This window comes from Doryrhamphus excisus, chromosome 14, assembly GCF_030265055.1.
Source record: "Doryrhamphus excisus isolate RoL2022-K1 chromosome 14, RoL_Dexc_1.0, whole genome shotgun sequence".
Lineage (NCBI taxonomy): Eukaryota > Metazoa > Chordata > Actinopteri > Syngnathiformes > Syngnathidae > Doryrhamphus > Doryrhamphus excisus.
The window spans coordinates 14,853,659-14,881,172 of record NC_080479.1 but is presented as its reverse complement, the minus strand read 5'-3'; the positions used below and the strand labels follow the sequence as shown (position 1 = coordinate 14,881,172).

General features: G+C 36.4%; 1 protein-coding gene across 3 annotated transcripts in view; it reads right to left on the bottom strand.

Annotated features, from left to right (window-relative positions):
• LOC131101547 (ephrin type-A receptor 7-like) overlaps positions 1-27,514 on the bottom strand; it is a 206,481-nt gene that overhangs the window by 17,672 nt on the left and 161,295 nt on the right. The window contains exons 7-12 of one of the 3 annotated variants that reach the window (XM_058046809.1): positions 23,711-24,005; positions 21,323-21,431; positions 14,547-14,675; positions 8,863-8,918; positions 4,179-4,304; positions 2,811-2,996 (exon numbers count right to left, since the gene is read on the bottom strand). In XM_058046809.1, the coding sequence (XP_057902792.1) occupies positions 2,811-2,996; positions 4,179-4,304; positions 8,863-8,918; positions 14,547-14,675; positions 21,323-21,431; positions 23,711-24,005 (901 nt within the window). The remainder of the gene's footprint in view (positions 1-2,810; positions 2,997-4,178; positions 4,305-8,862; positions 8,919-14,546; positions 14,676-21,322; positions 21,432-23,710; positions 24,006-27,514) is intronic. The other 2 variants (XM_058046810.1, XM_058046811.1) reach the window with 2 other exon arrangements.

The window sequence follows — 27,514 nt, the reverse complement described above, 5'->3', positions numbered from 1 at the left end:
TGAGTAACGGTCAAAGGGTGGATAGTTAGGAGAACGGCGCTTTAGGAAACGGGATAACACCGTGATGAAATGAAATACATATTATTTAAATGTTGAGATGAGATGATATTTTAACATTACTTTTAGGCTTAGCACACCCGAAAACCCTAGTGAGGATAAGCGGAATAGAAGATGGATGCATGGCAACATGGCACCACGTGGCAAAGAACCGCACTCATACTGGTCAGTAGAAATTCAACATGGCAAAGAACTCCCTCATACTGGACACTAGAAGTTCAACATGGCACCACGTGACAAAGAACTCCCTCATACTGGTCACTCGAAGTTCTCCATGGCAAAGAACTCCCTTATACTGGTCACTCGAAGTTCAACATGGAAAAGAACCACCCTCATACTGGTCACTAGAAGTTCAACGTGGCTAAGAACTCCCTCATACTGGTCACTTGAAGTTCAACATGGCAAAGAACCACCCTCATACTGGTCACTTGAAGTTCTCCATGGCTAAGAACTCCCTCATACTGGTCACTAGAAGTTCAACATGGCTATGAACTCCCTCATACTGGTCACTAGAAGTCCAACATGGCAAAGAACCACACTCATACTGGTCACTAGAAGTTCAACATGGCTAAGAACTCCCTCATACTGGTCACTAGAAGTTGAACATGGCTATGAACTCCCTCATACTGGTCACTAGTAGTTGAACATGGCACCACATGACAAAGAACCACCCTCATACTGGTTACTGGAAGTTCAACATGGCACCATTCTCCGGTTTCCTTCCACATTCCAAAAACATGCTAGGTTAATTGTCGACTCCAAATTGTCCATAGGTATGAATGTGAGTGTGAATGGTTGTTTGTCTATATGTGCCCTGTGATTGGCTGGCCACCAGTCCAGGGAAGACAGCTGGGATAGGCTCCAGCATCCCTTGTGAGGATAAGCGGTAGAAAATGAATGAATGCTTTGTAGGTAACCAATATGTGTGTTATATGTTGTTACTATCTACTTGCATGATGTGCGACTGTATGGCAACCAGCTGTGTGGTAGTCACTGCGAGTAAAGAGCACACTGCTATTGTGTTTGTGTGACAAGCACACTAATTGTGTGTTAGTGCAGCTGTGTATGTGTGTGTGTGTGTGTGTGTGTCTGGCGGTGGAGATTGGAGTGCATCCCAGAGTCCCACTGTGTCTCGAGCACCAATTACTGTACCCTGCACATCTGCTGCCATCCTGCTGCGCACAGTGTGTCCGGGCACCTTGCCCACACCCACATACACACACACACACACACACACACATCAGAAAAACTTTACAAACTCTTTAAGTCTCCTTTCACCTGCCTTTGCCATTAACCTCCACCTCATCATCAGATCATATCAGTCTCTCGTGTGTTTTTCCTTCCTTTTAGCTTCTGTTCCCATCTTGTTTTAGCTCCAGGACATTCGGCATCTGTCTAGATCAGTGGTCTCAAACTCACGGCCTGCGGGCCAAATGCATCCCGCGGGACGCTAGTTTGAGGCCCCCGAGTTTAATTCGTTTAATGAATGAATGAATGTTTAATTAGTTTTTTGATTTGCTTATTTATTTTTCCATCTTATTTTGTGTCCAAAAATAACAATTAACATTAAACGTTTATTTAATAATTTAATAATAAATAAAAAATAATTTGTTAATTTGTTTCATTTGTTTTTTGATTTGCTTATTTATTTTTCCAGCTTATTTTGTGTCAAAAATTAAAAAATAACGTTAAACTTTTATTTAATAATTTAATAAGAAATACAAATTAATTTGTTAATTTTTTTCATTTGTTTTTTGATTTGCTGATTTATTTTTCCATCTTATTTTGTGTCGAAAAATAAAAATGAACAATTAACGTTTATTTAATAATTTAATAATAAATACAAATTAATTTGTTAATTTGTTTTTTGATTTGCTTATTTATTTTTCCAGCTTATTTTTTGTCGAAAAATAAAAAAAATAACATTAAACATTTATTTAATAATTTATTAATAACTGAAAATTAATTTATCATAATTTATAATAATTTATAATAATATAACGTTTTATCAGAGAACCAAAAGCACTGAAAAGTGGAGGGTATAGCAGAAGCAGAAGCATTGAAGACACTTTTTTATTTATTTTTTTTTCAGTTTTTAATATATATATATATATATATATATATATATATATATATATATATATATATATATATATATATATATATATATATACATATTTTTATTTATTTATTTATTTATTTTTTAAACCTGATGCGGCCCAGCCTCACCCAGACCTTAGCTCCAGTGGCCCCCAGGTAAATTGAGTTTGAGACCCCTGGTCTATATAGATCCCAGTGTAGCTCGGCGTGCTGGTTACACCGTCTCTCCCTGTCCATCGTCCAGTTCGTCCCTTCTTGCTGTGAGTGTTGATCCCCTTCTATGTGTGAGATATTGAAGCAATCGCAGTGTCCCAATGCTCTTTCCAATCTTGGCTGTCCAGTGCATTCCCTCCCTCCCTCCCCTCCCGCCTTCGCTTTTCATTTCATTCCTTGCGTACCATAAGGTTGACCCTCTCTGCAGGCCATATATTGAAATAGTAAGATTCTAATTCTGCTTTTTTTACCCCATTCTGCTTCACTGCTTCCACTAGCGACAGCCTTTCCAATCCTATAAGTTGCCTCACTCCACTTTTCCCATCTCTTCCTTTTAAGTAATGGATGAATCCCATTCACCTTTTGATCCAGGGATATTAAGGATTTCCACCCCAACCCCCTTTTTTTTTTTTAAATTCCCCCCCGCTGACCTGACTTACCGCTGGTGACGACGCCTTCCAGTCTGATGATGTTGGAGTGGTCAAACTGCCCCAGGATACCGGCCTCGCTGAGGAACGAACGCCGTTGTTTCTCCGAGCAGCCTGCTCTTAATGTCTTAATGGCCACCGGTAGCTCTCGCTTGCTTGGCAGTTTGAGACAGCCGCGACACACCTCCCCAAAGTCGCCTGTTAGGGGGGGAGACAGACAAACGCGGGTCATAACCCCCCCGCTAAATGATACATCAACAGTGGGAGAAAGATAGTGCAGGTCAAACTGGATATATGGTGCGATGCTCTTGTTGTGAGCAAAAATAAGTCGTGACTCATAGCAAAGTATACGTATACAGCTCAAATAATTGTATTACTACTGTAATGACCAAGTTTCCTTATTTCACATACATTGCTCACCATACGTGGGGGGGCAGCTGAGTCTTTGTGAGGCGGCGTCAAGTATTGTATTGCGCAAAGAAAGTGGTCCAATTTTCTCAATTTGTATTTACAACATTTCAGTACATGGACGTGCTTACGGCTTCCCAGCATGCCTTGCTGGGAGTTATGTGTTTAGAGTTATTGTGGTGGTGGTTTATTTCCCATAACAGGCCTCGAGTGGGCCACAAGTTTACCACAGTATTTATAATACAGTGGAACCTTGGTTAGTGTCCGCCTCTGTTAGCGTCCTTTTTGGTTAACATAGAACATTTTGCATGATTTATATTTTGCATATATATATATATATATATATATATATGTATGTATGCATATATGTATGTATGCATATATGTATGTATGTATGTATGCATATACCTATATCTATATATATATATATAGATTATATATATATATATATATATATATATATACACATAGTATATATACATACATATATGTATGTATGTATGTATATATATATATATGTGCATATGTATGTATGTATATATATGTATGTATATATATGTGCATATGTATGTATATATATGTGCATATGTATGTATATATATATATATGTATACATGTATGTATATATGTGTATATATGTATATATATGTGTATATATATACATACACACATACAATGTTAATTTATCATTTTTGTGTTCATATCTATTTCTTTTTTTATTTGCATGTAAAACAAACTATAAAAAATACTTTGTGTTAACATAATTTGATTTAATATATAATTTCTTACAGCAATAAAATGATTTGGTTAACATCCATTTCAGCTAGAGTTGGACCTCCTGGATGCTAACCAAGGTTCAACTGTATTACTATTAAACATCCAGGAGTTTGACACCCCTGTTCTATAGGTACTTGCTTCTAAGAAGTTCTGATAAAAGCGCTGTCATCAATTTTGGTATACAGAGTAATTTACCTGTGTGAACAATCCTCTCAATCTTGATGCTGGAGTTGTCCAACTCCTTGGCAAAGGCATGGACAGCCTGCAGCAGGTCTTCACAAGTCTCTGGGTCAATGTAGGTCCTTCGTGTGGGAATCTTGACTGGAAAGATAAAAAAAAAATGGCATACATTAGATGATTATATGTTGATTACCAACATATTGTTAGCCTAAATTATAGATTATTATTGGGTCATTATAGATAAAACGTTCTTTGTGCTTCAAAGAGCTGCCTTAATATGTTTGCTAAATACAAGGATGAAGAGTCTTGAACCAGTCCTGATGTGCTAAAAATTAAAATTATTAAAATTAAAATTAAAATTAAAATTAAAATTAAAATTAAAATTAAAATTAAAATTAAAATTAAAATTAAAATTAAAATTAAAATTAAAATTAAAATTAAAATTAAAATTAAAATTAAAATTAAAATTAAAATTAAAATTAAAATGCCGCCTACAGAGAACATACTAACTCCTTATTTCTAAAATCACAAATACTTCAACTTGCTGATATAGTTAATTAAAATTAAAATTAAAATTAAAATTAAAATTAAAATTAAAATTAAAATTAAAATTAAAATTAAAATTAAAATTAAAATTAAAATTAAAATTAAAATTAAAATTAAAATTATATGAGGATAAAAATTAATAAACAAACAAGAAAAAACTTTAATTATATTAGGAAATCAGGAAGTGAACAAATGTGACAGTTACTGATTGTAAAAGTACCAGATGGAGGGGTAGGATTTAATAAGCTTTGCTTCTTCCTACTCCTTTTGGACATGTGGAACTGTGAACTGATTATGTGATGCATTCAATTGTAATCTGATGCATGTTCAAATTAAATCAAACCATTACCATTACCATTAACTGTATTCCGTCCACAAACCCAAACTGTATTTTCTATTTGTTCAAAACATCCTCACGTTTATCGATAATACGTCCAAATCTCTTTAACTCCATTTGACCTTGCAGACTCTGGAGGCGGCGAGATGAAAGGCTCAGACTGCTCAAATCTGACTTTGGGTTCCTTCCACCAGGCTTTAGACAGATCACAGCGCTCCTCCACGAGGCTTTTTGTCTTTTCGCTCGCCTCAAAATGTTATCTCACTAACACACGCGTAACATTTGCAAAATAACACAAACGCGATATCTTCAGTTGAAAGTGGGACAGAACGTAATCCACAGTAAAATGCTAAGAATAATATATTTTATAATGTATAATAAGTGATTAGAACTACCAATCCAGGTAAAACCCAAACAAATAATCATACCCAATCACGGCAAGGATAATTTCATCTCGGGACCTCAACATGAAACACTTGAAATTCCTATCTGACGTCGGTAGCGGTAACGATAACGACCCCCCCGACTGTTTCTCCGTACTACACAAACCCAAAAACACAACCCGATTTCACAGCACCACTCCTGTTTCCTTCATCGACTGCCGGTTGTATTTACCAAAGCACTAACAACTGGCAAATAAACTGGCCGAGCCCCTGCAGCCAATAAAAGCATTAACCAGCGGAGTGTAGCTTCAATTAGATGACCTTTTGTTGTTGCCGCGTGTTAAGGATAAAATTCCAGGAAAAGGCCAGGTAGTTTCCCAAAAAACTGGACAGGACCATTGAAATGTGATTACAGCTCTTGATCGACCTGAGGGATCCCATACCGGCTGCCTCATAACGCCATATTGATCCAACACACACATATATATATATGTGTGTGTGTGTGTGTGTGCAGCTAAAAGACCCATTATAAAGCAAAGGAAACCCTTTCGATTCAAGTCAAGAGATGAGAGAAAGATCGAAGGCTCTTTTCTGTCAAATTGGGTTTTCAAACACGCCGTTGTGGCTTAAAACCAAGAAGGGATGCCCGAGTGCCCCGTAAAAACATAAGCCTGGGAATGAATGGGTTTAGAACCTTCGCAGAGACAGAATCTGACATAGACATGCTTCACTAGTTCCTCGGGTGATTAGTTTCAGGGTTAACCGTATCAGCGCCAGGAGCCACAATCTCAGAATAGAACCCCCCACCCCCCCAAAATATTTCCAATCAAACCAAACCAAAAAAAAAAAGACAAAAAAGTCTTTATCATGCCGTCACAATCCTATTTTTCCCGATGATTTCCCCAGATGCTTCCACGCTGTACAGTTCTCTGGCTCACCTTTTCCGTGCAATCAGTTTGGGAAGGATCTAAAGATGGAGATTGCAGATGAGTCTTTATCCTTTTTATGCCATCCTAAGAACACTCTACCTCCCTGCTTTCACTTTTCTGTGAAAACTGAACCCCCCCCCCCCCCCCCCCCCACAGACTGAACTTGAAACAGACATTAGAAAAACACAACAAAATGGACAGCATAAAAGCGTAACAAGCAGTCAAATTACATGTTGAGTACTATAAATCTGTACATGTTGGTAGGTCTGCATTAAAAGGAGAGCCCCCCCCCCCCGACTGAACTTGAAACGAAAATGAGAAAAACAAATGGAGAGCATACAAGCGTATGCAGCAGTGAAATTGCATGTTGAGTACTATAAATCTGTACATGTTGGTAGGTCTGCATTAAAAGGAAAGTGTTTGTCTATATGTGCCCTGTGATTGGCTGGCAACCAGTCCAGGGTGTACCGAAAACAGCTGGGATAGTCTCCAGCACCCCCCCGCGACCCTCGTGAGGATAAGCGGTAGAAAATGAATGAATGTTGTCCCAATACTTTTGCAGTAACTGTAGCGAAAGCATTTGTTGCGGAAGCCTATAAAAGCTTTACGTGACTTTATCCAAACCTATATCTTCCATTGCAGCCCATAAGTCTGCTCAGTCATGGAAGCTGAAAGTGGACCCATGGGAGCGTGTGTTGACTAAAGAGAACAAAAATATATCGTACAACCTATTTATGTGTGTTAAAAAAAAAAAAGTGTGAGTTTTAAAAAAAAAAAAAGCAGGCCAGATATGTGCACATGCAATAGTGTGTCTATTACATTCTTGTCAGCCGCTTGCATTTCTTTGTTTGGGCAGATTTAATTCCCAGCTGCATGGCTTTTTTGGCTCATTATTCATCAGCCACAGTGCTCCGAAACCCCCCCTCCTGAGGGCTCGGCATGCTGGGAGATTAAACAACGCAAATGAGCACGTACGCACGCACAACATTTACAAAACTGTGCGCACACAAAAGGAAAAAAAAAAATCTAAGCACACAATTGCCGTGTACACACGTACACACAAACAGGAGGAGACATGATATGTCAAAGTATTCTTATTCAGTCACTGTCCAACAACAAAAAAAAAAAGCAGACACTGAATCCCTTCTTAACATTTTCCCATAAGAATTAATGTTGTGCCGCTAAAGTCCTAAGATGTTGTGTGTGTGTGTGCACGTGTACACGCATGCAAAACAGTCGCGGGAAAAAAGAAAAAACAAAGCATGGACGTCACTTACACTGGAAGTAAAGTAGGCTTCCCCATTCATAAATTTCATATTATATTAATATATATATATTATATAATATATTATAAATATAACATTTATATATATATATTAATATTATATTAGTAAACTGTTTTTCTATGCTCTAACTACAAAATATTGTATATATATTAATATTATATTAGTAAACAGTTTTTTCTATGCTCTAACTACAACATATAATATTAATATAAATATATATATATATATTAATATTATATTATATATATTATGAAATATAATATATATTACAATAATATTATTAATTAATAATTAATTATTATTATTATATTACATTAATATTATATTTCGTTGTTTGCTACAAAATATAATATAATATGTATTATAATAATATTATTAATTATTAATTAATAATAATAATTATTATTATATAATATATTATACTTCCCCATTTCATACATTTCATATTATATTAATATATATATTATATAATATATTATAAATACAATATTTATATATATATATTAATATTATATTAGTAAACTGTTTTTCTATGCTCTACAAAATATTGTATATCATTAATATTATATTAGTTTTTTTTAACAGTTTTTTTCTATGCTCTAACTACAACATATAATATTAATATAAATATATATATTAATATTATATTATATATATTATGAAATATAATATATATTACAATAATATTATTAATTAATAATTAATTATTATATTACATTAATATTATATCTCGTTGTTTGCTACAAAATATAATATAATATGTATTATAATAATATTATTAATAAATAATAATAATAATTATTGTTATATAATATATTATTTTAATATTATATTTCGTAGTTTGAGCATAGAAAAAAACAGTTTACTATGGTCTAAATACAGTTTTTAAGATAGTTTTAGCCCATTAACTACATCCCTATAGTCACCTTTACACTCGTATTACCCAATAAGTAAATAAGTAATAATAATAAATAAGTTCCCGAGAGGGCGGAGTGAGTGGCGGACAGGATGTGACATCGAGAGTTCATCTTGTCGATGGTTACGACTGCAACAACAACAAAAAAGCAGAAACTGAATCTCTTCTTAACATTTTCCCATAAGAATTAATGTTGTGCCGCTAAAGTCCTAAGATGTTGTGTGTGTGTGTGTGCACGTGTACACGCATGCAAAACAGTTGCGGGAAAAAAAAGGGAAAAACAAAGCATGGACGTCACTTACACTGGAAGTAAAGTTCCTCGTCTCCCTCTTGAGAGGCTTTGCTGTAGCCGCATTGTCTAAAAAAAAAAAAAAAAGTGAAAGAGACAGACATCAGACATTTTTTTTTTTTTTTATATCCCAGTTGGGAGACACAAACAAGCATCAGACGCTGTTTATCTTGCAACGCAGTCGTTTACACAAAATGTGCAATAACTGAGATGAGGGAAAGCGAAGATGAGAGCACTGACTGTGGAAGAAGGTACAGGAGAGAACCCCCCCCATCACCCCCCCCTGATGCGATGGCACTGATGAGTGATTTGAGTCTGAATAAGTGGAAAGTCTGATTTCACACACACACACACACACACACACTGATTGGACTGAAATAGATATGCTACTGTTGAACACACACACACTAAAGGATATGTTTTTTTACAATAGCGCTCATCCCTCGTCCCCCCACAGGGGGTCAAAACAAAAGTGAACCCTCTATGATCTGACTGGATGGCTTTTCGTCTTAGAGGGAAATTTTAACTTGCCTCTTAACCTTGGCAGACACACACACACACACACACACACACTGGAAGAGACAGATTAACAAGTAATGAGCAGACATTCTGGCTGGCCTGTGTGCTTCCTTGGATTAGGAAAAATGGCTAGAAAGCTAGCCAAGAAAAGAATGACAGTAAAAGCTTTAGTAAATGACAGATTCTGTGAACAAACTTATAAACACTAAATAAAAGGGACCTCGTGTTATGACGTGTCGTGGTTAGAATACACTTCCATGAATTATTATTAGTATTATTATTATCATTTGCTACCAAAGGTATACAGTATTTCTGTTTTTTTTAATCATGCATTTATACGTGTTTTTTTGCAAAAAACTTTGCAAAAATCTTTTTGCAAAAGATGGGCAAAAAGGTGATGACGTAAGTGCACAATAAAAAAGATCATGTTCGGTGCAGTTTTAAGGTGGTAGAAATACATTTGATATTAAACTTGCATGAAAAAAAGCATTGAAAAGCATGACTTTTTTCCATGTGTTGATGCTGCACAACATGTTGGAGTGTAGCATAGCATGTAGAAGTGGAATTTTAACGCATGTACATGCTGTTCATTTCCAAAAGTTATAGTTCTTGGTGTTATATTAGTAAACCTCATGTTATGACGTATCATTCGCTACCAGTATTTATGTTTTTTTTTATCATAAATTTATACGTGTTTTACGTTTTTAAGAGGGGCAAAACGGTGATGACAAAAACGGGAATTTTAACGCGCGTACATGCTGTTCATTTCCAAAAGTGATAGTTATTGGTGTTATATTAGTAAATAAAGTGTTATTTTGATGTAAAATTACTACTAATTAAGTCACGTATTGAATAATATTTGCATGAAAATGAGGTATGAAGGGCAAAAAGGTGATGACCTAAGTGCACAATAAAAGAGATCATGTTCGGTGCAGTTTTAAGGTAGTAGAAATGCATTTGATATTAAATTCGGCATGACGGCATGATGAGGTATCAGTTCATATTGGTATTGCTTTTTTGTGAACAAACTTATAAACACTAAATAAGGGGGGCCTCGTGTTATGACGTGTCGTGGTTAGAATACACTCCCATGAATTATTATTATTATTATTACCATTATTATAATTCGCTATCCAAGATATACAGTATTTATGTTTTCTATGATGCATTTACACGTGTTTTACGTTTTTTTTTTTTTTGCACAAGAGGGGCAAAAAGGTGGTGACTCAAGTCCACAATAAAAGATATCATGTTCGGTGCAGTTTTAAGGTGGTAGAAATGCATTTGATAGGAGCTCGGCATGACTCTTTTCCATGTGGAGTGTAGTGTAGCATGTAGTAGTGGAATTTTAACGCGTGTACATGCTGTTCATTTCCAAAAGTGATAGTTCTTAGTGTTATATTAGTAAATAAAGTGATATTTTGATGTAAAACCACTACTAATTAAGTCGAGTATTGAATAATATTTGCATGAAAATGAGGTATCAGTTCATATTGGTATTGTTTTTTTTTTTCCAATGACAATATCAGCGTATCAGACATATGTCACACTGTAATAAGATTGCTAGCTCAGGACGTTGGTGGTCTGGAATTATTGAAAGTGAAAGTTATGCAAGTTATGCTAGTTATGCAAGCGAGCGTTAATCTAATCTGTTTTCTTCACGCTGCATTCATGCGTAACGTGCAAAAGGAGCCCAGTTTTTCCTGTATTAACTGTATTAGTCCAGAGTTTTATACTTTACTTTATTATTATACAGATGTTTGTGCCACATAGAAATGTGCAGCTTTCCAAACTGTATCATATTAAATTGGATTCTTATTTGTGAATTTATTAAGACTAATCTGTTTTAGGGAGAACATGCCAAATCTGAACTGCAATAAGCTTGCTAGCTCAGGACGCTGGTGGTCTGGAATTATTGAAAGTGAAAGTTATGCTAGTTATGCAAGCGAGCGTTAATCTAATCTGTTTTCTTCATGCTGCATTCATGCGTAACGTGCAAAAAGTTTTCCTGTATTAACTGTATTAGTCCAGAGTTTTATACTTTACTTTATTCTTATACGGATGTTTGTGCCGCATACAAATGTGCAGCTTTCCAAACTGTATCATATTAAATTGGATTGTTATTTGTGAATTTATTAAGACTAATCTGTTTTAGGGAGAACATGCCAAATCTGAACCTTCGATCCTATTACAGTGAAGCCCCAAAAACTAAAGTTTTGTGCAACTTTAAAGGTAAAACTGTGCTTTGATGTAGAAGTCTTAAATATTCACATTTCTATGCTAGGATTGTTTTTCTTTTTTTTTGGTCTTTTTGCGTGTCGCTGTTCGAGTGTTCTCTCGCGGGGAGACGTGATCGAGGACGAGGCTGACACATCCCTCAGCCTGTGTAACAGCAGGGTCTGAGACAGGGTCGAGACCCTGTCTGTCGAAACACACCAGCAGACGCATGCAGCAGAGACCATCGGGGCACAACAGACGAGGAGAGACAAGAATTGATAGACAAGGGAGTGCGGTAAAAAAAAAAGGAGACCGAAGGGGGAACAGGACTGACATGAGGATGGAGGACATAATGAGATCAGAGACACCGGGGGTTATTGGTGACATGGCGAGGAGACGTACAGTACATCACTGAGTCAAAAATAGTGGTCACATATGCTACGCTAGTCAAAAATATTGGCCATTACACCTACAGGAAGTGAAAGTAAAAGAAAACTCCAGTCTTCTTGGAAACTTTATGCTATTTTTTTTTTCCAGAATTCAAGTCCATTCACCCACATCTACCCAATTTGTTCAGTTCTTCTACTCCGGGGGTCTCAAACTCTACTCAAATGGGGACCACTGGAGGTTGAAGCTGGGTGAGTAAGTATTTATTGTGGAATCACTTTTCAATCAAGTTGAGCTGAAATGGGAGGAGGTCATTACTCAACATAATTGAGTCATGTCATAAAATAAATAATCTCGTGTTTATCGCCGTTAATTGGTTCAACACCCGACCGTGACAAGTGAATTTCCAGAAAGTAGGCTTCCTCATTCATAAATTTCATATTATATTAATATATATATTATATACATATTATATAATATATTATAAATATAATATTTATTTATATATATATATATTAATATTATATTAGTAAACTGTTTTCTATGCTCTAACTACAAAATATTGTATGTATATATATATATATATATATATATATATATATATATATATATATATATATATATATATATATATATTACTAAACCGTTTTTTCTATGCTCTAACTACAACATATAATATTAATATAAATATATATATTAATATATATATAATGAAATATAATATATATTATAATAATATTATTAATTAAGAATTAATTATTATATTACATTAATATTATATTTCATTGTTTGCTACAAAATATAATATAATATATATTATAATAATACTATTAATAAATTATTATTTATTATATTATATATATATTTATATATGATATTAATAAATAATAATTATTATTATAATTATATAATATATTATTTTAATATTATATTTTGTAGTTTGAGCATAGAAAAAACAGTTGACTATGGTCTAAATACAGTTTTTAACATAATTTTAGCCCATTAACTACATCCCTATAGTCGCCTTTACACTCGTATTACCCAATAAGTAAATAAGTAATAATAATAAATAAGTTCCCGAGAGGGCGGAGTGAGTGGCGGACAGGATGTGACATCGAGAGTTCATCTTGTCAGTGGTTACGGCTGCAATAGTAGTCCGTGTTTTTATTTGGGGATTATTTCTGCCTGTTGTGAGATCATTCAAACCTGCAATCAAAGCCTGTTGTTCCGGGGATCAAGTCTGGTAACATTGCTGACAGCTTCTGATTGTAGAATACATAATGGGTCTTTTGAATGCCTTGTTCATTTAGCCATTTTTAGACGTGAAAATGCTCAATTTTGGCCTAAAATATGTAAAAATTTGCTTAAATATGCTTGTATTTTGACTAATAATATGCCGTATTCATCCACAAAACAGCATGATTTATAATTCATATATATTTTTAAAAGGTGAGTGTGAATGGTTGTTTGTCTATATGTGCCCTGTGATTGGCTCGCAACCAGTCCAGGGTGTACCCCGCCTCTCACCTGAAGACAGCTGGGATAGGCTCCAGCACCCCCCGCGACCCTCGTGAGGATAAGCGGTAGAAAATGAATGAATGAATATTTTTTAAAACATGCCACAAGGCATGCTGGGAGCAGGACCTCAATATCGTTGCTAGGAGTGTCTATTTTTTACTTAATGACGATTGATTAAGTAAGCTAAAGTGCCTCTAACCAATTCCCCACTTCCACTAAACGTTGCTGTTAAGAAGCCAGGTGCAAAATATTACTCATGCGACTAACTTCAGACATTTTTAGTTGTGCACTGGGACGGTAACGGTTCCAAATTTCTAATCATGTAGATTGATCGGGAATCGAAAGGGTCAAATCCAACACCTTATCAATTATTTGATGAATTAGGAACTGTGAAAAAGGTCAATGTTCTATGGAACAGATGCTCCAAATTACTGAAACCGATGCACTCCAGTTAACAGACATGTACTGTATGGCAATATATCGAGACCGGCAAAGTTATGACAATAATCTTATTATCCATGTCCACTGACTACTTTTAAGTGGAAAAAGGTGTCAAAAGTGGATACATGTTTTACTGTAGTGCAATAATAGTTATTCTAATATGACTACTAACTGGCTGCACTGTGGTTGGGTGGTTAGCACGCAGGGTATTTATATGCTATGCCGGGTGTTTGCTCAAGGAAAGTCAAGAGATAAGCAATGATGCAAGTGAGCAGACAAAAGGAAGAAGGAAAAAGGGAATAGGATGTGGAATAATCACATTAGGGTAAAATCCCATGACTTCAGTCCTTTTCCATAACTTCTTTTCAAATGTCAGATATGATCAAAATGAAAGTAGTTCCTTTTTGGATAGTGGCTTTTTTTTGAGGGGGGGGGGGGGGGGTTATTCAACAACATTTTCTATAAAAAGAAGCGAGCTAAACAGCTTGATTTATTTGGCTTATTAGTATGCCAAATAAAGAATAAGTGCTGAGAGGAAATTAAACAAGAGGATATAGAGGATGAGGGGTTGGGGGTTGGGGGGAAGGGAGGGGGGGTAGTACATGCCAAGTGTACCTGGGCATCAGCTGTGTGAAGGGAGGAAGAGGAGAGAGAAGAGGAGGAGGAGGAGGAAGAGTGGAGAAGGAGGTCGAGAGCAGCACCACGCTAGCAGGAGTTACATTGGAGGAGCTTGAGCAGACACTGCTGGGAAGAAGACAAAGGGGTGGGGGGTGGGAGGGGGAGGGGGGGGGATTGAGGGGCTCTTTTCAGTACTTTGTAATTAGAAACACATTTTTGGACTCATTTCCTCTCATTAGTCAAATACGCTAGGTAGATAGTGCCAGAAAAAATCATAATTACGGATCACCATTTTGATGACCACATGTATTTTTATCATTTAAAAATAGAGCAAAGCCTCCATATGAATGATATAATTATAGATAAATATGGTTGCCAACTGCAGAAAGTGGTCATTATGCATTAAGGTTTATCTTTTGCAGATCTATACAGTCATGTGACACCTCAATGAGATGCAAATGAGTCAGAAGAATCAGTTTGCTAAGAGCTGGCATCCTTACCCAGCATGCTTTGCGGTTAAAAAAAGGTACTGAAATTTACACGTTTAGAGTTAAAATTGTTATTTACTATCCGGACTCTGCTATCCCCAACAGACTTTGGATGGCTTGAGTTTGAGACCCCAGCTTTAAAATGAGATTTTATTAGTTTATTATGGGATGTGTGACAACGTACTCACTTTCTCACACTTGGGTGGCTAAAGGTTTTATTTTTTTTTCTGGGGTTGGTCATATTGAACTTCCTTTGCGCTGCGCCAACATGGAACACACTCGACTGCGACATTTTTTTTCGATGTTGCGCTTTTGCGTACTCCGTTAGCAAGTTAGCACAAACCGTTGTTGTGATTACAATTGAATGCATCACATAATCAGTTCACAGTTCCACATGTCCAAAAGGAGTAGGAAGAAGCAAAGCTTATTAAATCCTACCCCTCCATCTGGTACTTTTACAATCAGTAACTGTTACATTTGTTCACTTCCTGCTTTCCTAATATAATTTAATTTTTTTTGGTTTTGTTTTTAAAATTTTTAAATTTAAATTTTTTATTAATTAATTAACTAATATATTTTAATTTTAATTTTAATTTTAATTTTAATTTTAATTTTAATTTTAATTTTAATTTTAATTTTAATTTTAATTTTAATTTTAATTTTAATTTTAATTTTAATTTTAATTTTAATTTTAATTTTATGCTATGGCTTTTTAATGTAGTCCTTTTATTTAATTTTTATCCTAATATAATTTAAGTTTGTTATTTTAATGTTCATGTTAATGTTCCTGCTTTCCTAATATGGTTTAAGTTTTTTTATGTTTTTAATTAATTTTTTTTTTAAACATTTTAAATTAAACAAATGTAAATTAAATTTTTTTGTTTTATTTTTTAAATTTGTAATTAAAAAAATGTTTTTACTTTTTAAATTTGTAAATTAAAAAAAAAAATTGGGTACCTATGGGTACCTTAGTAACTGTCGACACCATAATGGGTACCATAGTAACCATCAACGCCGACCGCGAGGGGCCGCGTAGCTATCTAGCAAGCCGGAATCTCGTTCGTTATCGGAATTAACCAGACAAATGGCTCCACCAACTAAGAACGGCCATGCACCACCACCCACAGAATCCAGAAAGAGCTATCAATCTGTCAATCCTTTCCGTGTTTGGCCCGGGTGAGGTTCCATGCTTGTACATATATGCATATACGCTATCTCCAGCTGTTTACATACATTTCCATACATACATACATAAATCCGTGGACAAATATTCACACATGACATGATTTCAGAAGCGGAATGCAGTCAGCATGACATCGAATGCAAGAGCGATCTTTGAGTGGCAAATGTAGGAAAGGTTAAGTTGGGGGGGGGGGGCAGTACTTTCTAAACACTATTTGTGGCAAAAAACCTCAACATTCACACCAAGATTGCACTTCATAAGATAAGATGAACCCAAGTCACTCTTCCAGGCGTCTTCCCGTCATCCTAACACCTTGACACGCACGCACTCACTCGGCAGATGTACAAGCACTCAATCACACTCATGCACGGCGATGTCACCACTGAAGGCTAAGCCATCCCTTTCACTGACCAGTGAAGGCTGAGTTTGTTTGGTCAATGCCCTCCAACTTTGGCTCTATCAAACCCAGCCAGGCACAAGTGTGTGTGTGTGTGTGTATGTGGAGAAGTGTCAAGATGGTATTTCACAAAGGAAAGTACAAAATACACTCTGGCCCCGTCTTATCCATTTCATTTAGAGTTGTGTGGGCCTAATATGGAGTCCTTGACAGTCATAACAGCAAAGGTGAGAGATTTTGTAAAACTACAGAGCTACACAGTCAGCAGCCGCGACTAATTCTGAATTCAAATCCAAATCTAAGGCATTCCGAAATGTGAATAATAATAATAATAATAACACATTTAATTTGATTTAATTTGATTTAATTTTATTATTATAAAATTATTATTATTTTATTTATTATATTTATATAATATAATATATATAATATATTATATTTATTATTTTATATTATATATATTTATTTTTATTTTATTAAAATAAATAAAAATAGAGTTGAGTAAAAACAGAGTAAAAGATGCATTAAAATACAATATCCAAACATTCATTCAGAGCTAAAACAAGGCTAAAAGCGATGTGTAGTATTATATTGTTATATTATTATATTGTTATATTATTATATTATATTTTATATATTATTTATTTTATTAAAATAAATAAAAACAGAGTTGAGTAAAAACAGAGTAAAAGATGCATTAAAATACAATATTCAAACATTCATTCAGAGCTAAAACAAGGCTAAAAGCGATGTGTAGTATGATATTATTATATTATTATATTATTATATTATTATATTATTATATTATTATATTATTATATTATTATTATATTATTATATTATTATATTATTATATTATTATATTATTATATTATTATATTATTATATTATTATATTATATTTTATTTATTTTTTTATTTTATAAAAATAAATAAAAACAGAGTTGAGTAAAAACAGAGTAATATATTATATTTTATATATTATTTATTTTTTATTTTATTTATTTTAATAAAATAAATAATAATAATAAAACTGTAAAACTTTTGTGGCTCCCGCCCTCACTTCCCGTCCACCCTCCACCCATTTATAACAACCCACATGAGCACAAGTCATATTAATGTCATATTATGTCAATTTTATTGGGCAATATGAGTGCAAAAGTGACTATAGGGGTGTTATTTCATGTCTAAAGAGCTCTAATAATGTTAAAAACTGTATTTAGAAAGACTATACAGATAACAGATTATATTTGATTGAGTGTTAAGTGGAAATTCACTTCTCAAAGTTCGGACTGTAATGAAAAGATGACATCTCATCCTCCAATGAGAGTTGTGACTATTGGTGGGCGTGTCCCCTTTTTTTTAATGTTCTCATTTTCACTTTCATGGTGTTGGCTTTCCTTTTCTTTGGTGCACTGCTGCTCGTGAGACATAATGATAATAATAATAATCATTGTCATGTGTCCGAGCTTTTGTGTGAAGAGGAACGATTTGCATGACTGTGTGTGTGTGTGTGTGTGTGTGTGTGTGTCAGCAAGCAGATCAGTACATCTGAGACCCTTCAGCCGTGTCTGCAAGCTGGCTGTCTTTGCAAACACGAGAGCCTGATAATTGAGGCATCAGGCCATCCCTTCCATGTCTGCACACAAACTGTAAGGAGCAAGATAATGTGATGCAACAGTGATGGACAATGGAATGCAGTGGAGGAGAGGGGGTGGGGGTGGCAGAAAGATAGATCATTATTATTCAAAACGGAGCTACTGTATGTGTTATGCGCTACAGTATGTATGTACAATATTAGCGTTTGTTATACCCAAAAACGTAATAACTGCCCACAAATGTAATAAACCACAAACATGATACAAATATGCAGCTTTGAATGTAATAATCCCACAAATTTAATAAAATTTAAAAATGTAAAATGTAAAATGTAAAATGTAAATTTAAAATTTAAAATTTAAAATTTAAAATTTAAAATTTAAAATTTAAAATTTAAAATTTAAAATTTAAAATTTAAAATTTAAAATTTAAAATTTAAAGTTTAAAATTTAAAATTCATTCATTTTCTACCGCTTTTCCTCACGAGGGTCGCGGGGGGTGCTGGAGCCTATCCCAGCTGTCTTCGGGCGTGAGGCGGTGTACACCCTGGAATGGTCAAAATTTAAAATTTAAAATTTAAAACCAAATGTAATAACTATTACATTTGCAGGAAATTATTACATTTTGTTTGTGAGCATACATGTGCGTTTTAGTTACAGTATATTATTGTATGTGTGATTTTGTGTGTATATGGGGAAGAAATAACCAAAACAAAAAATAAAATATAATAATAACAATAGTAATAATAATTTTATTAAAACAATTGCAACAATCTTTTTTAATTTAAAATAAATTATAATTTAATAATTAAAGATTCCTTTAATGTATTCAAATGATACTCTTTGAATAATATTTTTTCCACAAAAAAAAGAAAACAAAGAATTATCTTGTTAAAATCCTCAAAATGACATCTACACCTTCTCCCTCATTAAAAGAAGAAAGAACAAACAACAACAACAACCACAAAGATCATTATTTTGTCTCATATTACATTTGTGGGAAGTTATTACATTTACAGTTTTTCACTTTCACTTTAGTAGGCAAATTTTATTACGTTTGTGGGAAATTTATTACATTTGTGGGATTATTACATTCAAAACTGCAGATTTGTATTACGTTTGTGGGCAGTTATTACGTTTGCGGGTGTAACAAGCGTTATTGTCTTTTACTCACTTGCCTGTATGTGACTGTCGCATTCACACACACCAACCAATCTATTACTAGCCAATACAAAAACTATGACAACAAGTCCCATACCAAATACTGTCCTATCTGATGGCAAGCACAAAAAAAATATGAATAAAATATGCAAATAAACTGCTAAGTATGTAAGTCTAATACATGCATTTGAAATGCCGGAGGTGACATTGACAATCATGTTGACAAGTCGTGCCTTTTGTGTCTCGTTGCTGCTTATATTTAAATACATTACAATTATATACAGTACCATTGTGATGTGCACTAATCGTGTCGCCCCACGACTGGAACATTTTTAAGCCTGTATAATAATGTAAGTCCTAATCCTACCTAGGATATTTATTGCAAAATATGCAATGTTCTGTGCATGGTTATTAATGCATGGGTGTCTGAAACTATGAGGCAAATAGATGTACATTCATTGGATATTTTTTTATAGATTATTTGTGACCGCACGGTGAATGAGTGGTAATCGCGCAAGAGACTTTGGGTTTGATTCCCCGCCTGTGGAGTCTGCATGTTCTCCCCATGTGTGTTCACTCCGGTTTCCTCCCATATTCCAAAAACATGCTAGTTAATTGGCGACTTAGGTGTCGAAATTCCACAGCGGAGCTACATAATCATAAAATAAACATAAAATAATGTTGTATTTCTAGTAACAATTTACGAGAATACAGCAATCCCTTGTTTATTGTAGTTAAATGGTTCCAGACATGGCTGTGATAAGTGAATTTATGTGGTCTTTTCTAGAAAATAACATTTTTAGAGCCCTTTCCACATGAAATAGCATCCCTACAGTCGCCTTCAAACTTGAATTACCCAATATAGTAGACATAATCACAGAATAATAAAATGCGATATAGACTCACACAGGCTTGACACAGTGTTCAAGTGGTTAGTGTGCAGGCCACACAGCTAGGAGACCTGAGTTCGATTCCCGCTTTTCCAGTTTCCTCCCACATTCCAAAAAAAACATGCTCGGTTAATTTTGCTTAGACTTGACTTTTTGCAGCGTAAATGTTACATGAATGCATTACGTAAATGCAAGTCCCAATAAGGCTGCACGGTGTTCGAGTGGTTAGCACACAGGCTTCACAGCTAGCAGACCCGAGTTCAATTCCACCCTCGGCCATCTCTGTGTGGACTTTACATTTTGAATAATCTGTTATTGTCAAGTTGCAGGGCTGCACGGTGGTCGAGTGGTTAGCGTGCAGGACTCACAGCTAGCAGACCCGAGTTCAATTCCACCCTCGGCCATCTCTGTGTGGAGTTTGCATGTTCTCCCCGTGCATGCGTGGGTTTTCTCCGGGTACTCCGGTTTCCTCCCACATTCCAAAAACATGCTAGGTTAATTAGCGACTCCAAATTGTCCATAGGTATGAATGTGAGTGTGAATGGTTGTTTGTCTATATGTGCCCTGTGATTGGCTGGCCACCAGTCCAGGGTGTACCCCGCCTCTCACCCGAAGATATAAACATAGAGAATCTGTCAAATTATGTTTCTGTACAAACCACTGTATGATTTGCTGGAACTGTCATTGTTTATGCATGACTAAAGACACTAATGTTGATGGAATTTTGTAGACCCTTTACCCCCCTTATATTGGGGAGGGGGCGGGGAGGCATTCCCAATAAAATATGCCATACAACTGGCCCAAAAAAATGTTCTTCCTATTTTGATCCCTCCATCACAAGAGTGTTATTTGCACATTCATTTTATCTATGGATTAATGTAATCAGGATTACAGTGGTGGTGCATGTGAGATTGATTCAATGAGCGTGTGTGTTTTTTTTGTCCATACAAAATGTAGGTCTGTCTGACACGTTCAGGGGATTAAAATATAAGAACGTGTTGCGGGTGCGGAATGAATAATTGTGCGTGTGCTTGTGCATGGCTTCATAGCTCTCTACCTTCTCCAGATGTGAAGTCCCACTCCCATAGAGAGTAGCATGACGAGTGCTGCTACCGACACGATGGCGATGATCACCACTGGACTCTGTTCGCTGGATGCCAGGGCGACTGTAATAACACAGTTGAAATGAAATCAAATATAATGCTATATAACACTTTAATATATATAACACAGCATTAATTACATTTTAGTGTAAATTCAAACATTAGCATAGACATCGTGTCCTTTCATCGCATTCATTCATTCATTCATTTTCTACCGCTTTTCCTCACAAGGGTCGCGGGGGGTGCTGGAGCCTATCCCAGCTGTCTTCGGGCGAGAGGCGGGGACTGGTCGCCAGCCAATCACAGGGTACATATCGACAAACAACCATTCACACTCACATTCATACCTATGGACAATTTGGAATCGCCAATTTGCAGCTAATTAAATAAAAAAAATTAAATTAAATATTTACCGTATTTTCCTTAGTCAAGATAAGCTAGGCGCAAGAATAAATCTCGTCCTTATTTCACGACAGCGGACATCTTAACAGTAGCAGTGCAACGTAATACGGTGTCATACAGTCTAAATCACATGCATCAGCATGCGCTAGTAAACTAAGCAAATTCATAGTCGGTGAATTTCGATGTTTTTAATTTTTTCGACATGTTCTGTGCGGAATGGTTGAGCGTTCCAGCATCGAATCACAATTTTTCAACTTCCACAAGATTTCATATTTAACAGTCGCTATACAGTCGTCTCTTACGATATTGCATTTTTTTCAGAAATTGCTAACTCATGGGCACGGCGGTCGAGTGGTTAGCGCGCAGACCTCACAGCTAGGAGACCAGGGTTCAATTCCACCCTCGGCCATCTCTGTGTGGAGTTTGCATGTTCTCCCCGTGCATGCGTGGGTTTTCTCCGGGTACTCCGGTTTCCTCCCACATTCCACAAACATGCTAGGTTAATTGGCGACTCCAAATTGTCCATAGGTATGAATGTGAGTGTGAATGGTTGTTTGTCTATATGTGCCCTGTGATTGGCTGGCGACCAGGCCAGGGTGTACCCCGCCTCTCGCCTGAAGACAGCCGGGATAGGCTCCAACACCCCCTGCGACCCTCGTGAGGAAAAGCGGTAGAAAATGAATGAATGAATGCTAACTCATTGCTAGATGATGGTCTATTATTAGTCACAACATATTGAAATAAAAGTAATATTCTTGTCACTAGGCGGCATTAGCTCACCTTGCACTGCCAGCAATGGATGCAGAGTGAAACTGAAACCCTTAAGGTTAATTTGAGACTCGCTAGCTTGTTGTCTCAAGTCTCTGTGTTGTAAACAATGAATATTAGGAGCGTAATGGTGACTATAAAAGTGTTATTTTATGTACAGGGCTCTAATAATAATCCTAATAATTAGTTCACCAAGCTCCCGATCTCATTCTACATCTATTGAACTCTTCACAAGCCTAAAGCGCTGTCCATGGTACTGTTCACTCCTTGATTGATGTCACTAAGTAACACCGTCAGGAGATTCTCCTGGGTTCAAAACGCCGTTGGGCATCTCATCAAATTGTCCATCCGGAGTCGGCATATACCCCGCGGCCATTTATTTTACATGTAAGTACGACTTAAGAGACCGGAAAACACGGTAAATATTGTCAAGTACAGTCATGTACTACGGGGTACTTTGTCAGTTATTCCATGGATATATTCCCCATGCAGCCATCAGGAGCTTTGACTGCGGCTGCCTTGAAAAGTTTGCGAGGTCATCACTTGTTTGACACATTAGCCAGCCCGAGGCGAGCATAGGCATCATCCGAAAAGTTATTGTGAAACAAAGACCTCTCTCCCAAAACACAAAAAAGGTCAAACACGTTTTTTTTTGTGTTAAAATCCTGTAGGGCTGAAAATAAAAAAGTACAAAAGTGCCATGGTAGATTTGTGGTCTTTGACCGTGCGTAGGAGATGCTTTCAGATGCGGGCAGCGGCTTTTAGGTAAATCTGACAACGTATAATGTGAAGCAGTACAGCACTAAAAACAAAAATCCCATAGCTGGATATAAAAATGGCTGTTTCCATTAGAAGTTAGAGGCATAAAACCCACACAGAGTGTAAAAAAAACAAAAAAAAAAAACGACACTCTGAGGTGGTATCAAAGACAAAGTGTTTCACAGCTCGCCGGTAAAATGTTGAATCTTCACACATAATCTCAAACACTGTCACTTTGCCGTCTCTCTCTCTCGCTCTCTGTAGGTGCACGCCTCATTGTTTAGGCTGGCTAGATGCCCACACACACCCACACACACACACACACACACACACACATCTTAGTAAGTCACTGGCTTCCTGGAGGAGAATGAGATCAGGAGAAGGCCAGGAGGAGGTGTTAAAAGGCGACTCACGCTCTCCGAGAGTCTGCAGCTCCAGGGGAGCGCTGTAGGCTCCGTAGTCAATGGGAGGAGGAGAGGAGGAGGAGGATGAAGAGGAGGAGGAGGATGATGAGGAAGAAGCCGACGAGGAAGATGGATAAGTCGAAGAGGAAGAGGATGAGAGAGGGGAAGAGGACAGAGATGAGGAGGGCGCCGGCGTAGTGAAGGGCCGGATGAGGAAGACATAGGTGGTGCCGGCTTTGAGGTTGTTGACACTGATCCGTGTGGCGGCGGTTTTCATGGTCGAATAACTTTGATCTTTTTGCTCCTGTGGAAAAAAAAAAAAGTAGAGTTAGAATAACTCAAATAGGCTGAATATCGGAGTGTGACATGTTCATTACACAATTTCTAAGGCTGGTGGATGAATATTTTGTTTACATTCTAAAAAGGAATGACGCCTAATGTCTGGATTTCGTTTCAAAACCAGACAGGATGGAGAAAAGTGACAGGCGTGATGTGTGATAGAAGAATTTCAGCTAAAATTAAAGGAAAGGTATACAAAACTGTGGTGAGACCAGAGATGAGGATGCTGAGGTTCTCATTGGGAGTGACCAGGATGGATAGGATCAGGAAGGAGTACATCAGAGGGACATGTACACTGACGAAAAGACAGGAAGCAGAACTGGAGGTAGCAGAGATGAGGATACTGAGGTTGTCATTGGGAGTGACCAGGATGGATAGGATCAGGAAGGAGTACACCAGAGGGACATGTACACTGACGTAAAGACAGGAAGCAGAACTGGAGGTAGCAGAGATGAGGATGCTGAGGTTGTCATTGGGAGTGACCAGGATGGACAGGATCAGGAAGGAATACATCAGAGGGTCATGTACACTGACGAAAAGACAGGAAGCAGAACTGGAGGTAGCAGAGATGAGGATGCTGAGGTTCTCATTGGGAGTGACCAGGATGGATAGGATCAGGAAGGAGTACATCAGAGGGACATTACATGTTTACATTACATTACACATTACATTTACAATTTTGCAGATTATTCCTATATCTCCTAGTTTCAAAATGTCCCGAATATAGTAGCAAATATTAAAAACACTCAGAGTTACGTAGTGCGCTTAGACGACAAAACACCGAGTTGTTCATTGTTCTGTGTGCGCTATATGAACAAATAAGTACGTTTGATGAATATGTTGTGTATTACGAGTTTTTCATCTTAACGCTTCCATTTATATTGTGTTCTAAATGAGAACGTGGTGCTGTGACTAATTGGTGCATTTTCTGAGGTATGAGCCTGTAATTTGTTTTGTGACTGAATGCACACACACACACACACACACACACACACAAATAAACCACCATTTTTTTTGTATTTCTCAGCAACAATTAAGGCCAGAAAAACAATCTAAAATAAATATAAAACAAGGTCACCCAAATAGATATGCAGTGCACATTAACATCATTGTGCTTAAATGGTATGCATGGAAGTGGAGGCTTTTCTTCCTGTCACTCACACATATAAGTGACCTGGAGAACTGCAGGTGGGAAAAAGATAGATGGATGGATGGATAGATAGATATCGAATGGATAGATGGATGGATCGATGGATTGATAGATATCTGATACATATCTGATGGATGGATGGATGGATGGATAGATATCTGATACATATCTGATGGATGGATGGATGGATGATAGATGGGTATCGAATGGATAGATGGATGGATGGATGATAGATAGATATCTGATAGATAGATAGATAGATAGATAGATAGATAGATAGATAGATAGATAGATAGATAGATAGATAGATAGATAGATATCTGATGGATGGATGGATGGATGGATGGATAGATAGATATCGGATGGATGGATGGATAGATAGATAGATATCAAATGGATAGATGGATGGATGGATAGATAGATATATAGATGGATATCGAATGGATAGATGGGTGGATGGATGGATAGATAGATATCTGATAGATAGATATCGGATGGATGGATGGATGGATAGATAGATATCAAATGGATAGATGGATGGATGGATAGATAGATATCCGATAGACGGATGGATGGATAGATAATTGGATGGATAGATAGAAATCGGATGGATGGATGGATGGATAGATACATATTGGATGGATAGATAGATATTGAATGGATAGATAGATGGATGGATGGCTGGATAGATATCGAATGGATAGATGGATGGATGGATAGATAGATATCGGATGGATAGATAGATATCAAATTGATGGATGGATGGATGGATGGATAGATATCTGATAGATAGATATCTGATAGATAGATATCTGATGGATAGATGGATGGATGGATAGATATCGGATGGATGGATGGATGATAGATAGATATCGGATGGATGGATGGATGGATAGATATCTGAAAGATAGATATCTGATAGATAGATATCTGATAGATGGATGGATGGATGGATGGATAGATATCTGATAGATAGATATCTGATGAATGGATGGATAGATAGATATCCGATGGATGGATGGATGGATAGATGGATAGATAGATAGATAGCCAACGAAATGTCGTTGCCTGGCTCCCGCACAATATTAAATAGTAAAAATAATAATGTGGAGAATAAATAGATGACATCAAATATGAACAACAATGTACAGCGTAAACAGTCATTTGTACAAATAATTTCAATAATTTTGCATAAATACTTATAATGTCAATTTGAAGTCAAAATAGTGTCGAACAGGAAATAAAAATCCTATCCATTCATATTGCTACTAGTTGTTATTCCTTCCTCCAACTGAAGCTTGTACTCTCCATCAGATTTAATGATAACCCTAAAAATAAACAAGGAGCAGAAGGAAACAAAAAAACTCCTCTACCTGTAATTTATCAGGTTGAAACATGTTAAACCAAGTGGTACCGCCACGTTTAACAATATTTTTACTTGTTATGCAGCTCCACAGTTTAAAGCGGCATCTTAATCAGAGAAGAAAAAAAAAAACAAAAAACATATCATCCATCCTAAACAAAAGGCTCCACCAGGCTCTTTTGTTGCCGGTGTGGCTGTATTGCCTTTTCATTTCAAGGCTTTGCAGCAAAATTCCTGTCTCACTTGCTTATTCTCTATATATCCCTTGCACTTTCACTTTCATCTACTATCCTCCCAAAGCACCTTCCCCTTCAATTCTCCCCAACACCACGGTGGTGGAAATAGTCGTAAGCCGCATCATCTTCTCCTAATCTGTTAGCCGTCTAAAATATTGCCCAACCTTCTCTCTCTACCTCTTGTGTCTCAATCTTCTCAAATCCACCACGGTGCATATTATCTCCTCACCTGTTGGCCGTGTTACCTGGCCCTCCCCTTATTGATGTGGCAATACAGGAGTAAAGGAGCGGGTCTTAATTAAATACGGTGGAGCATACAGAACAGACAGAGGTGTGAAAAAGGCGGCTTGGAAAATGTGCCCGTATGAAAATGGTGCAAAGTGTGACAAGCTGGCATTTACGTGCATGGTGGATTTACTGTGAAGAATATGTCTGTTGACGATGGAAGGGGAGGGGGGGGGGGGCAATCGAAGTGAGAACCCCTGGTAAAGACATATTCTAATCATGGTTAGCCTCAAAAGCAATATGGTGCTAGACACCATAAAATGTACAAAATGTGAGGTTTTAAGAAGCAAACAGGCATTGGAATAATGACACTGTTTCATAATAGAGAGCTGGGGTAGGCTCCAGCATGCCCGCGACCCTCGTGAGGATAAGCGGTACAGAAAATGAATGGATATTGTTACATTTTTAATAATCTGTTATTGTCAAGTTGCAGGGCTGCA